Genomic DNA, 15,065 nt, shown 5'->3' with positions numbered 1-15,065 from the left:
AGGTTGAATTGAAGTCTGTAGTGTTTTGTTGTTTGATCCGTGCGAGAGGGTCGTTAACAGTTGACCTATTTGGATGTCAGGTATTCGTAGCACATCGTCCCTTTCTGTTTCAGGTTTAATGTCAGCCATCTCATGAATCCATGTTATTCCTGTGCCATGAGACTGTGGGGTCAACAGCACTGTCTGCCAATGCATCATTGTCCCGTACACAGTGGATGGAGCAGTTACTTCTATTGTGTAATTCTTGCACACACAAAAAAGAGATTCAGATGAATTTCCTCTATATTTGTTAGCCGTGCCGAAGAAGTTCATGTGAGGGGGAATGCCAAATTCATTCTGGAGCAGTCCCAGATAGGTTTCCATCCCATCCCACTGTCGAGTTATTCTGTTTAACTTTTGTATTTTTAAACGAGTGATGAAGTCGTCATAAGGCAGGAAACTACCTCTGGAGTTCAAGGTTTCTCCTCCGTGTTACACATCTATAAGAGTAAGTTCGCAGACATCTACTGGCCGAGGTTTAGAGAGGCATTTTTATAAATCAAATGCAGCCAGGCTAGTGAACACACATTTCTGTTAATGGGCTTATTTTGGGTTTTTCTATCTTTTTAAAAGTCCATATCAAAATGAAGTCTTAAGCGAAAGCAGAAGTATCTCATTTGCGTTTATTTCTTTATTTCTTCTATTATTTCTTATTTCTTTATTTCTTATTTTTTTCCATCGAAATGAGCTGGCAACAAGTGAACCAGTGTAACTACTCACATTACTGCACACTGGTGAGGTACTTGCAGAAGACAGCACAACTTTTGAGTGTTTAAAGACAAAGTGAAAATAGGTTTTCTTAGAAATATTTACATTAAACTAACAGCTGTTATTCTAGTCAAGATGCTTTATTCTGTTGTTTTCGTGTCCCGTTAGACTTCTGCTCTATGTATTATACTATTTGGTCTTCTCGCACCTCATAGTGATCACCTGTCAACATGTTATTTTAGCTACAGCTTAGCAAACATGTCTGAACGCAGCTCTAGCAGAGGCGCCGCTTGCCAGAAGTAGCAGTGAAAATGACTAAAACGTGCACTTGTGAAGAAAAACAGTGTTTTGTTTGGGTCAGATTATTGATAACATAATAATGAATGCTGGTTCGATTTAACGATTTGCATAATTTGAATCTGTTGGAGATCTTTTGGGAAGAGGTGGAAACACCAGTTGCTGATTGGATAAATCATCTGTCTATCACCACCTATGTTGTGATAGACAGGCCAAATCAACCAATCAGATCAACGAAGCGTATTGCGTACTAACAGAGCGTTGAGGCAAGCGGCGAGCGTTGTTGGTAAAGAATATTTGCTGTTTGTGAAACGTGAATTTACTGATAAAAGGCACAATCTCAGGTGCCCGGCCCATATTCAACAGAAGGACCCAAGAGAGAAAAGCATTAGTGGGTGGCTTGCTTCTCCAAATGTTCTCTGCCGCACGTTACCGGAAGGATCTGCGAGTTAAATACAATGGAGCTCGCAAGGTCAGGACGGTGTGGCACGGCTAGGGTTGAGGGCCCCCCTGTGATCTTTTTGCCTAGGGCCCTAACAGACTCTAGGATCCTTCTGGTTTTCAGTCCAGCAGAGTGAAATGTTTTAACCTACTTTCGTGCAAATGTAGCTAATGTTCATCCATCCTCTATCCATTGGGAGAGTTTCCCAATGGATTTTCTGATGACGTGTCACTACATTGCTGCAAGTTGTGAACTTCTTTCTTTCTGACCCTGTTCACTTTTATCAATAGTTTCTTAAAAATGGAGTTGTTCTGATCATTTCTGAGCCAAATATACATTCATTCCACTTCACACAGGTCTGTGATCAAATGTTCACATTTATTGTTTTCTATAAAGTAGGGTATTAGGTAAGTGCCACTAGAGGGGGTTGACACTTTTAGACACAGCAATCTGAGTAACACACACAACACACACGCACACACACAAACACACACACACACACACGCAGAGCTCTCCATGCTGTAATGATATTCTTTGTCTATATTATACCTCAAGAATGACTTTGAGAATGATCATTGATGTTAATAGGCTTCAGTCGCTGGCAGCTGTGAGTGGTGCTTGGTGCGCTTCATTCATGCCTGCAGAGCCCAGCAGCGCCCAGCCGCAGCCGCAGCAGCAGCAGCATCAGCAGCAGCGCGGCGGCTTTAAGACAATCCGGGCATCTCTTCAAGTCTGTGGATGACATCATTGATATTGTCAATGGTGTAAACTGAGAGAGAGGGCTGGGTGGGGGTGTGTGAGGGGGGGAGAGAGCAGCCAGAGAGGAGAGACGGAGAAGGTCCTCGGTGTCTGCTTTTGGCGTTTTTCCTTTTAAAAAAAATCGTGACATTGAAAATCCTCGGCTTTATTTTTTTCAATTTTTGTTTTTGTCGTGGGGGCCTTTCTTTAGGAGTGCGAGGGGGGGATGGGGGTTCGGGTCACAGATCTCCCGAGGTTATGAGCTGTCCGAAGCCGCGTCGGTGCGTCGCTGTCCAGGGTCCTGATTGAGACGGAGCCACGGAGCCTGATATAACCCGGTGAGGAGGAGGAAGAGGTGGGGTGGGTGGGGGGTTGTATGTGGGCTAGTAAAGGTGTCTGGAGGTGTGTGTGTGTGTGTGTGTGTGTGGTTTGGGTTAGACAAATAGAGTGTTTGGTGCGCTTGTTCAGAGGTCCTACCTGCACACGGAGGGTGCGGCTATAGAAATGATTATTACCACAGTTGATGGCCAGGGATGGTCGGCGTGTTGTTGTTTTTTTGCATTCAGCACCTTCCCCAATCCCCTCTCTATGGGGCAACAGCATGAAGTGTTCTCTCTGAAAATATAACGCCTTGCTTGTTTTTGCAGTCCTTTTGCAGCAATAGTAGGTGTCAGTTTTGTAACCCTGGCAGTAATAGCAGCCACAGAGGCATGAGGTAAAGGGCATGGTAATGTGCAGCATTGGCTTTGCTCTCCCCTTATATATTTCCCCTGCACTGTGTGTGTGTGTGTGTGTGTGGATGGGGTGTATGTAGGTCTACAATGCAGCCAAACATAAGAACTCAGTCAGCGTTTAGTGCAATGTCAAACCTCTGTTGAAAAAGAGCTCTGGGTCATTTCCCACTGTTAAGTCCCTATTCCATGGCTGTTGAGAGACACAGGCGTGTTGATAAGGGAAACAAGACTCATTCATATTTTTTTGTCAGGGGGACTCCAGTGGAGAAATTGGGTTAGTTTATGCAAATCGCTCATACACAGGACCAGGCTCCCTTGGAGTGCTTTGGGAAGTGTGTGTGAGATGCTGATCCAGCTTCCCCCCCACCCATTTTGCAGATCTGAATATATCATGTTATACAACTACACACTCTGTTCTTCTGTCGCACGTTATCCTCATGCACTTCACAACACAAAACACTCCATTGGCCTACATCGTGGTCCTCTGAGATACCAGAATGAATCATCATGTCTCTAACTCAACAACACACGGCTGACAGGAGCAGGGTGGTCACGTTAGATCTTGGCTATTGAACATGTTATGCATCACATAAAGTCACGTTATAGATGGTAGTGAGCAGCACTTTCCTCCCCAGTTCCGGTGAATCAACTCAGGCTGCACCACGTCACTTTTTTTTGCCTCAGGAATTTGCACTTTTCAATCGTTCTCATACCTGCAATTTTTACCCAAGCTTCCCGTTTCATATTCTCTCGTGATACAGCTGCCACCCTGGGGCTGACAGCTTTCAGTTTAGAGTCTGCAGCTTTGCACCACTGCCCTTTTACCCTGATCACCACTGATTGATGACAGCTGTGTGTGTGTGTGTGTGTGTGTGTGTGTGTGTGTGTGTGTGTGTGTGTGTGTGTGTGTGTGTGTGTGTGTGTGTGTGTGTGTGTGTGTGTGTGTGTGTGTGTGTGTGTGTGTGTGTGTGTGTGTCTTTACCCCTTCAGTGAGTTGAAAAGCTCAGGAGCCATGGAGTTGAGGGTGGGGAGCAAGTACCGCCTTGGGAGGAAGATAGGGAGCGGATCCTTTGGAGATATTTACCTCGGTGAGAATTTGTGTTGTATGTAGTACGATACTGATGCAAACAGCAGAAAATACACACATACATTTCATTTTTTGTGAACTATTTAAAATTGATTTCACTGTTAAATGTCATTGTGTTGGAAATGACTGATTCCACATCTCTTGTGATTATCCTATTAGGTTCGAACATTGCTACGGGAGAGGAAGTAGCCATCAAACTAGAATGTGTGAAAACCAAACATCCCCAGCTTCACATCGAGAGCAAATTTTACAAGATGATGCAGGGCGGAGGTAAGATGCACAAGAAGCGTTTCAGGGTTTTTGAAAGGTTTATTAGGTGGCACTGATAGGCAGTGAAGAGTTTGAGGGGCGCTAAGGGGTATTTAGAGCTGGTGAGGGGAATGAACAATGATTTCAGTAGTTTAGGAGGCGTTGGAGTGCATTTAGAGACCTTAAATAGCATTTCAGGACATTTAAGGGCATTTGAGGTGCATTCAGGGCCATTCAGGGACTCTGAAAAGCACCTTTGACTGGAATTAAGGAGCATTTAAGTCAGTTTAGGGGTGTTGAGAGATATAAATGGTCATTCAGTAGCATTTAGGTGTAGTCGTGCTGCTGAGGTGTTGAAGCCTTGCATGTTAATGATGGAATTAAATATTAAATAAGATATGACTTTATCGACCCAGGTAATAGGAAATTCATGTGACAGCAGTCTAAGAAAAGCAGATGAAAAATAAAATAATAAATTAGATATATTAGGTTAAAAAACAAAACAATGTACAATATACGCATTACAATACAACTATAAAACAACAAATATTATATAATATATAATATAGTTGTATAAGAAAATTGGACAAATATGTGTGCCAAAGAAAGCCAGAAATTCAGCAGTGTAATTATGTGTGTAGGCTACTATTCATGAGTAAGTATACGTATGAATGATAGAGACAATATTCATAATGGATATTAAAGTATGTAGTGTTAAACTTTTGACTGGTACTGCATGTATGCAAAATATAGTTGTAATATAGCATTATTATAGTTATATAAGCAATGTATTATATAGTGTTAGCTATGTTACTACTATTTATACTACCACTTACACAGCGATAATTCAAGAAGTAATATATAATAATGATAAGGTGTATTGTTGTAATAGCTACATTATTATACATTATTGCTATAATGCGCAACACCATAACAGTGATTCCCAACCAGAGATACTTGGGAACACAGGCTTCTTCTGTCGTTGCCAGGAGGTACGCGGAGGGATTGTCAAGGAGCCGAAGTCATTTGATTAAATAGAAATGATTTGGAGGGGAAAATCACCATATTGAGTCAGCTGAGCACTTTAAGTTGTGACCAGTTATCAGACAAACTGAGCAACAACTTATTTTCAATGGAAGCCGTTGACATAAAGCTACAAACTGACGCCTGACACACGACAGCTGGCCACGCTTGGCCATTTTGAGCTTTTATTGCTCATAGTGTGAAAGCAGCAGTTTCTTGTGTATGTGTGTGTGTGTGAAAAGTAGTTATATACATGGTCAGAATAGATCTACACTAAAAGTAATGACTAAATGGTTGAAATAGCTCAAAAATAACAAAAGAATGGTTAAAATAGCTAGCTAAAAGTGACAAATTAATGGTTGAAATAGTTAGCTAAAAGTAATGGTTGAAATAGTTAGCTAAAAGTAACAAATTAATGGTTGAAATAGTTAGCTTAAAGTAACTGTTAAATGGTTAAAATAGTTAGCTAAAAGTAATGGTTAAATTATTAAAATAGTTAGCTAAAGGTAAAAGAATGGTTAAAATAGTTAGCTAAAAGTAATGGTTAAATGGTTAAAATAGTTAGCTAAAAAGTAATGGTTAAATGGTTGAAATAGTTAGCTGAAAGTAATGGTTAAATGGTTAAAATAGTTAGCTAAAAAGTAATGGTTAAATGGTTGAAATAGTTAGCTGAAAGTAATGGTTAAATGGTTAAAATAGTTAGCTGAAAGTAATGGTCAAATGGTTGAAATAGTTAGCTAAAGGTTACTGTTAAATGGTTGAAATAGTTAGCTGAAAGTAATGGTTAAATGGTCAGTGTAAATTGGTGTATTATAACCTGCATACACACTAGTTTCTCCCCCCTGTGTTGGTTGTTATGCACTTTTCTGTTTCCTGACCTTCTGATATCCCTCCCTTCTTTCCCACAGTAGGAATCCCGTCTATTAAGTGGTGCGGAGCGGAAGGCGACTATAACGTTATGGTCATGGAGCTGCTGGGCCCAAGTCTAGAGGACCTATTCAACTTCTGCTCCCGCAAGTTCAGTCTGAAGACTGTCCTGCTGCTTGCGGACCAGATGGTGAGACTGACTGACTGCAGTCCACTCTGTAAATCGTAATAGCTCATCAGTGTTTTTCTTGAGATCAAGAGCCAACGCACAGTCCCTCCGTAAAAACTCATTTCTTTAAGAGCTCGCTGAAGAACACTGTTGTGTTTCATTGAGGCTCCATCAGGGGTGAGTCTTTATAAAGAGATTCCTCAATGCACCAAAGGAACACTGATAATTGTGGGATGGCACACATTAAATGAAACAATTCCAGTCCTATTCAAAAAGAATTCATCTTAACAAATTATCTTGACTTGCACCTTTGCTTGCGCATAATGCAAGGCAGTCAACCTCAGACTGGGGAGTTAAACAGATTTCAATAAATGGATGTTGCTATTTTTAGACTGGAACTAAATGGATCATGTGAAATTGGAGAATAATTCTCATCTAAACCTCTGAAGCTTGTTTCCTGGCTCGGGACAAAGCTTATCCCCTCACTATCTCCGACCGTTCAGCTCCTCCATAAAAGTCAAGTCCAATCTAGGACACTGAAGCTCCGCAAAACGGCCTAATCCTCGTCGCAGGGGTCAGGCTGCGGTGTCTCGTATGAGCCTCTTTAATCCCTCATATGTCATTCTTTAGTCTACGACTTGCACGTTTGTTCTTTTCGTCCCGTTTTCTCTTTTCAACTCTGACATTTTTTCCCTAATCTCTCTCTCTCTCTCTGCTGTCGTAACATCCCTCCTCTCCTCTCCTCTCCTCTCCTCTCCTCTCCTCTCCTCTCCTCTCCTCTCGAGGGGCAATAACTAGGATTTTAACTGTCCCATAACATAAAATGACCTCAGTATATCTGCACTGAGGCTGACAGTGTTATTGATCAAAACCAATGACTCGCCTATTATTTCACTGGGCAATGAAACTTGTGGCCTTTTAAAACTCACTTTCACTTTTAGACCAAACATAACTATGGGAATATAAAGACTCCCGGCATGGCAACTCTACCAATCAAGACCAGTTAGAGCAGCTGGTTATCTTAAAAAAGGCGTAACTCAAAAGGCTCAGACCAAAGTACTCACTAATCTGAAAGTGTGAATTAATATATTTTCAAATCAGATCAGACAGCTTTTCAATGTTATCCCACAGTGGGTGTTTCTGAGCAATACAGAAAGACAGAGTGCTACCCCTTTTCTACAGCGTACCACAACAGATGATTTTAGATGAATTTCCTACCTTATACGCAGCCATTGACCTCCACTTCTTTTAATGAACATTAGCTTCACTGTAAAGATGTCTTGAAAGATGAAAAGATTACTTTCCTTTTTTTTTGGTCAAAACTATGCAGCTGTGAGCGTGGACTATTTGGCATTTGGGATATTATAGTTCCCTGCTTCAGGGCAATCTTTTCAATGCAAGAAACACTCAAAAACATACAGTATGATCCTTTTTAAGTTATATATATGTGTTATTTTTAATCATAAAAAATATAACTCATCAGTAGCCTTTTGGTAGCTAACGTTCACATCTTTTAAGATTTTTAAAACAGTTTGTGGCGGCGACATGCGAGCAATGGGGCCTATGTTGGACAAAAATAACTGATGATGTCGTCGAGGTATCTGGAATTGTGTTTGAGATGCTAATTTTAAACAGAAAGGCTGCATTGTGTACTTCAGGTGTAAGACGGGGGCATTCATCTCACAAAAATAAAAACCCTGCTGAGTTGCACTATGGGAGTTCCAGGATCCAGTGTCTTTAAAGCTTAACCCATACTCAAGACATCGCTCCCTCTGCTGAGTCGATTTTGACCATTTCTTTTTTAAATGTGTCTGCTGTGAGTCCTCCAACTTTATGAAAGTGCAGTACTCTATTGGCTTCAGCCAGGTCTCCTGCGCTGTCCTTGATTAATGAAATTCTTAGTCGCTAACAGTAAACGTTAACAGTTTACGAGTAATTGACCACAGTAAAAGACTAGTTGGTTTAATTGACAGATCTGTACAAATGGGTTTTCTCCACAACGAATCATGCAAAAGCACCACTTTAAATATTGTGTTTATCAGAGATGTTCGTTCTTGGGATTAAGTCATTCAGAATGAAAAAAGCTTTAAAAAATGACAAAAAAATCCTAGTTAACTAAGACCAAATTGAAGACTAATCGACCAAGAGGTGACAGCCCCACTAGGTTCAAGTCTCTGCAAGTTGACTCTCTTAACATACTTAAATGAAATGACCCGGGGAATTCCTGGTAGGTCTTATGCATTTGTTAACAGGCTACAACATGCAGGACCACTAATACTCTCTTTTAATCCCAACCAAATCCTGTTCCCCGTGTCTCCGTTCCAGATCAGTAGGATTGAATACATCCACTCCAAGAACTTTATCCACAGAGACGTGAAGCCTGACAACTTCCTGATGGGGCTCGGCAAGAAGGGGAACCTGGTCTACATTATCGACTTTGGCCTGGCTAAAAAATACCGTGACGCCCGAACACACCAGCACATCCCCTACCGTGAGAATAAGAACCTCACCGGCACTGCACGCTATGCCTCCATCAACACCCATCTGGGCATCGGTAAGACAGCATACACGCAGCGGTTGGCCTAGATATGTGCAGGTGTGACTGTGTGTGTTCTGCTAACCCCACTGTGGGTTGTGTGCGTGTTGCCTGCAGAGTGTCAGTAGAATTGTATATGTCATATACAATGCATCATATGTTACAGTATGCATGTTTATCGATCAGGACTGGATTCTCAGAACTGCAGCCTCCTTTCGTTTCTTTTCCTTCTACTTTTGTCTTCTACCTCTTTCATTGTCTCCTCCTCTCCCTTTTCTTCTTCTGTCCCCTCAATTCTTTTACAATGTCACACTCTCCTCTCCTCTCTTCTCTCTCTTGCCCTCCGTTTTGCGTTTCCCTCCGCAGAGCAGTCGAGGCGAGACGACCTGGAGTCCCTGGGTTACGTTCTCATGTACTTCAACCTGGGCTCTCTGCCCTGGCAGGGGCTCAAGGCTGCCACCAAGAGGCAGAAGTATGAACGCATCAGTGAGAAGAAGATGTCCACCCCCATCGAGGTGCTCTGCAAAGGATACCCCTGTGAGTAAAGAGAATGAGAAAGAGTAGAACGGCCAATTTCTGTCACATTTCTTCTCAAAATGCTTGACACCTTCAAGTCAAATTCTTCGTACGTGGACTTCACACATTCTCGGCTAATCGAGTTGATCTCTTGTGTTTCCCAGCTGAGTTCTCCACTTACCTGAATTTGTGTCGCTCCCTGCGGTTCGATGACAAGCCAGACTACTCTTACCTGAGGCAGCTCTTCAGGAACCTCTTCCACAGACAGGGCTTCTCCTACGACTACGTTTTTGACTGGAACATGCTGAAGTTTGTGAGCGACCGGTCACGCAAAAGCCATGTTCCATTATGTTTTTGCCATTTTTCTACCAGCATACGTACTGTTGCTCTGTGTTTCAGGGGGCCAGCAGGACCGCAGAGGACGGAGAGAGGGAGAGGAGGGAGGGAAAAGAGGGTGAGGAGCGAGCAGGAGGAGGCCAAAGAGGAGCTGGAGGCCGAGCCCTGCCGCCTGGTCCGAATCCTTCCGCTGCCAACAGAGTCAGGAACGAGGCAGACGCTGCTCCCTCGAACCCGGCCGCGCGTGTAGTCCAGCAGTCAGGTCAGGATGTTGTTTGTGGTTTTGGAGATACAACTTTAACAGACTGAAGACTTTAAATTCATGTGTGTCTGTGTCTGTGCGGGCAGGTAACCGCTCTCCTCAGGCGGGGAGAGCAGAGCGAGCCGAGCGAGAGAGGAAGGTGGCCATGAGGCTTCATCGCGGCGCCCCCGCCAACATCTCCTCCTCCGACCTCACAGCACGCCTCGACCAATCACGCATCACTGCATCACAGGTAGGCCGATTGTGGCTTTACAGGTTGTTGTGAAGGGAGTTGCTGCATGTTTTATGTCAGTTGCTTCAGCCGACAGTCCTGGTGTTATTCATTAGGACGTTCAGCTTCAAAGAACATAATGCAAACAAACAGGCACTGTCATCAACAGCTGCAAGTGCAAGTGAAATGCTGGAGTTTTAATGCTGCATGCTTTCAGGCCATTGATTCAAGCTGATGGAGTTTGTGTGTTTCCTGAATCATGTTTAGCCATGCTAGCTGCCAGAGTAGATCAGTCGGTCCACCACATTATTCCAGATTGAAATATCTCAATAACTGTTGACTGATTGCCATGACATTTTGTTCATGGTCCCTAGAGGATGAATCACACTGCCCTGCCCCTGACTACCATCTACTGGATGGATGGACACAAAATTTAGTACAGACATTCATAGTTCCCTGATGCAATATCCTAATGACTTGATCCCCTGACTTTTCCTCTAGCGCCACCAAGGTTCCCAATTGTGTTTTGTTTATTTGTCCAATACCTTGGTTTATGACCAAATACCTGCAAAACCAAGGACATTCCCCATCAACCTCAGCCGTGGTGATATGTTAACACGCTAAACTAAGACGCAGTACATGGTAAGCGTTATACTTGCCGATAGGGCTGGGCAATATATCGATATTATATTGATAACATGATATGAGACTAAGACGGCTTAGATTTTGGATATTGTTATATGACATAGATGTTTTTTTCCTGGTTTAAGTGAACTGACAGACTGTTCTAGCTGTTCTGTTATTTCCCTTTACACACGTAATATATATATATATATATATATATATATATATATATATACTGTATATATAATATCGTCACAATGTTGATATTGAGGTATTTGGGCAAAAGGATTTTCTCCTAGCTTAGCATCAGCATGTCAGCATTGTCGTTGTGATCATGTCAGTTAGCTGACGTTAGCATGATGCTAGTACAGCCTCACAGAGTCGCGAGCATGTCTGTAAACCCTTGTTAATTTACAACTTACAAAACTAAACCGTACATAAACTGCAGCAGATATTGCTCTCTTTTCTTGTGTAGCATTAATTGCTTTTTTGTGAATAATGGATCAGAGGGCTTTTCATTACGCTGGGCTGCTGACATCGCTGGATTCTCCTTTATGCTTGCTACTCATGTTCATACAAATTCATAATTTATGATGCCAAATTGCAAATATTCAAGATGGAAAAATACTTCTAAAACATAATCTACTGGTAATTACCACCACCAATATATTGATTTAAGTCATGATACAAACACAGAGTAGACTAATCCACTGAGGCAGGCTCTTTGTGTCCCAAAGCCTCTTTAAAATGTGTAATTGGACACTCTCCACTGCTTTTTAATTTTTTTTTATTACGGATCATGTCTGCAGTAGTGTCAGCAGCTATTCCAGACTGTCTTTAAATCACTATTCAAATAATTTATACAACAATCTTTTGAAGCAGATGTTCACAATTCAAATACATAGATAGAAGATTGATACAATCTGTGTTTCTAGCAGCAACATTTGTAAGAGGAAACCCCTGTGAAACTGGTTTCGGGCTGAAATTTAAAGTATAGTGTATTGCTCAGGTTTCTCTCTTCTCCTTTGATCTGCTTCAAGCCTTTTATCTTTCCTCCACACTCAGGTCAGTGTGCCGTTTGAAAATCTGGCAAAGTGAGTTCCTCCTGGCTGGCCTGCAGGTCGGCGGCAGGTATGGACATGTCTCACACACACACACACACACACACACACACACACACACACACACACACACACACACACACACACACACACATACAAACAATATGTGTGAACAGATATGCATGCATTTTGTCCTTGGTGGCCCCTGACCCCCTTACTGACCTGAGCACGACCAACAAATTGTAGTTACTCAGCTAAAGCTAAAACTGCAGCCAGCTGGAAGAATTGCGCGTGTGATCATAAAGCTGGGTGTTCATAAATTAGCTATTTAGTCAGAGTTATCTAGAAACTGTAGAAAATCCAAAAAAGTAAATAACAATTGCAAAATAAAAAACGTAAAAACACTAAACATCATAGATCAGATCCACAGAATGTATCAGTGTCACAGTAACTGGGTAAAGTATTTGAGGTTAGATGCAACAGTCATGTCAGTAAAACAAATCCATGGGTCTAATGCCCTGTATTTACAGGAAATGTCTGGTGATTTCTATATTTATCTAATTGTCAACAAATCCCTTAAAAAGACCAAAACCAACAATGGTCTATTGTGTCTGTATCAGAGCCTGATATATCTTATTCATCTGTGCCATAGAGCTCGATTATTATTCAAAAACTATTAAAAAAAAAACATCAATGTTGACATGCTCCTTCATCACCATTATTATTTTGAGGTGATCCCACTGTAAATACATTAAGGGATATAATGTGCTGGTGAAAATAGCCCCCGACAAAAGCAATTTCCACTCATATTTGAGGGATGTTTGCTCAAAAAATACCAGCTGTTTTGGTTTTGAAGACCCAAAAACACTGACCAATCAGAGCAGACTGGGCTTTCTCAGGAGGGGGTCTTAAAGAGACAGGTACAGTTTCAGATAAAGGGTAAAAACAGGTATATTCAGACAGAAGTATGAGAAAATAATACTGTGTATTTTTTAACATTAGAGCATGTAAACATGTTCTAGTAGAAACTCAAAATATAATTAAGTGACATTTCTCTTCCTTTCATATGGTTCAGCAGCTCTAGGGTACCCCTTACTTTTCAAATGGATGAATGAAAACAAGAATGAGTGGAGGAGGACAAGAGGAGCTGGAGGAGGAGGCGTTGCAGACCCTTAAAGGGGGGATCGAGGCCGTCCGTGTGTCTGTCAGTATGCTGCGTGAACAGTGGTGACCAGGAAGAGCCAAAGGAACACTGATATGATAGAAACCAGCTGGACAAACAAACTGGTCGGTACTGCTTTTCAGGATTCGGCCGGATGGGGTGGGGGTGGGGGGGTTGAAACAACACACAGGTCTTCATTCATATTCACCTGCCTATCGACTCAGAGGCTCCACTTGCAAAAAAGACATCAAAGTGCACAAAATTGACAAAATTTCTGTTATTCTGTGGTTTACACCTGTGATGAACAATTTAAAAAAATCTATTATCAACCTGCTACTATTTGAAAGCTACATCCGCTGCATATGGTGTTCTTGATTATAAATAAATATGTACAACAAAGGAGACAGACACTAAACAAAAGTATATTTAGGCCCGTGACGGATGAGACAGATGAGACAGATGAGAGGATCAGAGGTGGGGAATGAATGTGAGAGAGTCTGCGGTGAATTTGTGGACGGGAGTGAGGCTGCCTTTTGTCTTTTTGTCTATAAGTGTCAGTGTCCGTCTGTATGTATGTCTGTCTTCGTGTTCATTTTGCCTTTAGATTTGCATTAGAGAGTCTGAGAGCTGGAGGAGGAAAGGGTGACTGTTGTTGATTTACCCAGAATCATAACAGAAGTCCGCATAAACGTCCTCTTCTTCAGCACACTTGTTACCGTCTTACCGATGAGATCCTGACAAGGAAAACATGCTCGCTGAATGTAGAATGTAGAAAGGAGGAGGAGGAGGAGGACTGCTTCAAGTTGAGGACAGAATCTAAGGGTAGAGCCACGAGGATTGTATGATATAACAAAGCCTTAGTCCAGCTTGTAACTCCAGGTATGAAAAAAACTTTCAAAGTTAAAAGATCTTGGTGGTGAACAAGTCTGGTGTTGTTGTATTTTCACGTTTGCTTTATAATCCATGTAAAATGTGTAGATACCTTTTGCCAGAATGTGACAGATGTGTTTAAATCTGGGGCTGGAGAGAAAAGTACTGTTTACTTCCTGACAGCCCTGGGAAAAATGTGAAACAGACATTTGCACCACTACCTTTAGAGTCTGCCAGAAGTGTGTGTTTCGGTTTCCACTGTGGCAGGCAGCGACAGAGAGGTTCTTGTTAATATTTCAAGGAGTGTTTTGACCCAGGCCTGTCAGGATGGACGGATTTCACTAATGGGAATGAGCTGTCTGATGTCCTGTACATTTCTTTACCATGCTTCAACTTTATTACTATATTTGTGTATATTTTATGAATCAATAAAGATATACACAGCTTATAGACTTCTCATGGTGTGTTTATTTATCACACAATATTTGACCACACATATGTATAATTTGATACTGAATATATTTCAATAAAACATGATCAAGTGCCCTTCCAGTAGAGAAAATGTGATAAAGTATCTTCTAGGAAGCGCTTAAAATTGAGAAAAAACATGAAAATAAAATCATAAATGCTCTACATGCTAGAAAACTTCCTGCACACTGGTGCACCACCACATGAAAATGGTTCCCTATTTATTTTTTAACCTCATAATAATTTTAAAATGGCCTTTCAACCCTTTGAACACATTCAATGTGACCGGTTTAAGTATTGAAATGACACATTTGGTATTAACATATCATTAATAACATGATTTTCTTGTTTTGGGACATTTTGCCTTTGCCTGACTGTGATGGGGAGATGACATGGCAAGGCTCCAAACACACGGACCCTCCTCAACTTCATAAACTTGTTTAAAAAATTGTGATTTTATTTGCTGCTGTGTCGAGTTCAACACAATTTCACCAAATGCGTCATGTTATTTTTATGTTATTTAATATTGATAGAATGTGTTTCTGTCGTTTTCCGTAGATGGGAGTTTATTTGTATAACAACTGTCAACAACTGGGAGGGCTTTACATAAGACATAAATGTATTAAGAAGATTTCTAAAAGAGACACAAAGCAGTATATCAAACAT

General features: G+C 41.5%; 1 protein-coding gene across 1 annotated transcript; it reads left to right on the top strand.

The window, feature by feature from the left end:
- Window positions 1-3,967: 3,967 nt before the first annotated feature.
- Window positions 3,968-13,082, top strand: csnk1e (casein kinase 1, epsilon). The gene is made up of 10 exons (XM_083932408.1): window positions 3,968-4,046; window positions 4,205-4,315; window positions 6,226-6,374; window positions 8,679-8,907; window positions 9,256-9,426; window positions 9,570-9,718; window positions 9,805-10,003; window positions 10,090-10,235; window positions 11,904-11,969; window positions 12,975-13,082. Exons 1-9 carry the CDS (start codon window positions 3,971-3,973, stop codon window positions 11,934-11,936), a joined length of 1,263 nt encoding a protein of 420 aa, XP_083788534.1. The 5' UTR covers window positions 3,968-3,970; the 3' UTR covers window positions 11,937-11,969; window positions 12,975-13,082.
- The last annotated feature ends 1,983 nt before the right edge of the window (window positions 13,083-15,065 follow it).

Source organism: Echiichthys vipera (genome assembly GCF_963691815.1).
Source record: "Echiichthys vipera genome assembly, chromosome: 18".
Classification (NCBI taxonomy): domain Eukaryota; kingdom Metazoa; phylum Chordata; class Actinopteri; order Perciformes; family Trachinidae; genus Echiichthys; species Echiichthys vipera.
The sequence above is the reverse complement of the archived record's forward strand: the minus strand, read 5'-3'. Positions and strand labels throughout refer to the sequence as shown.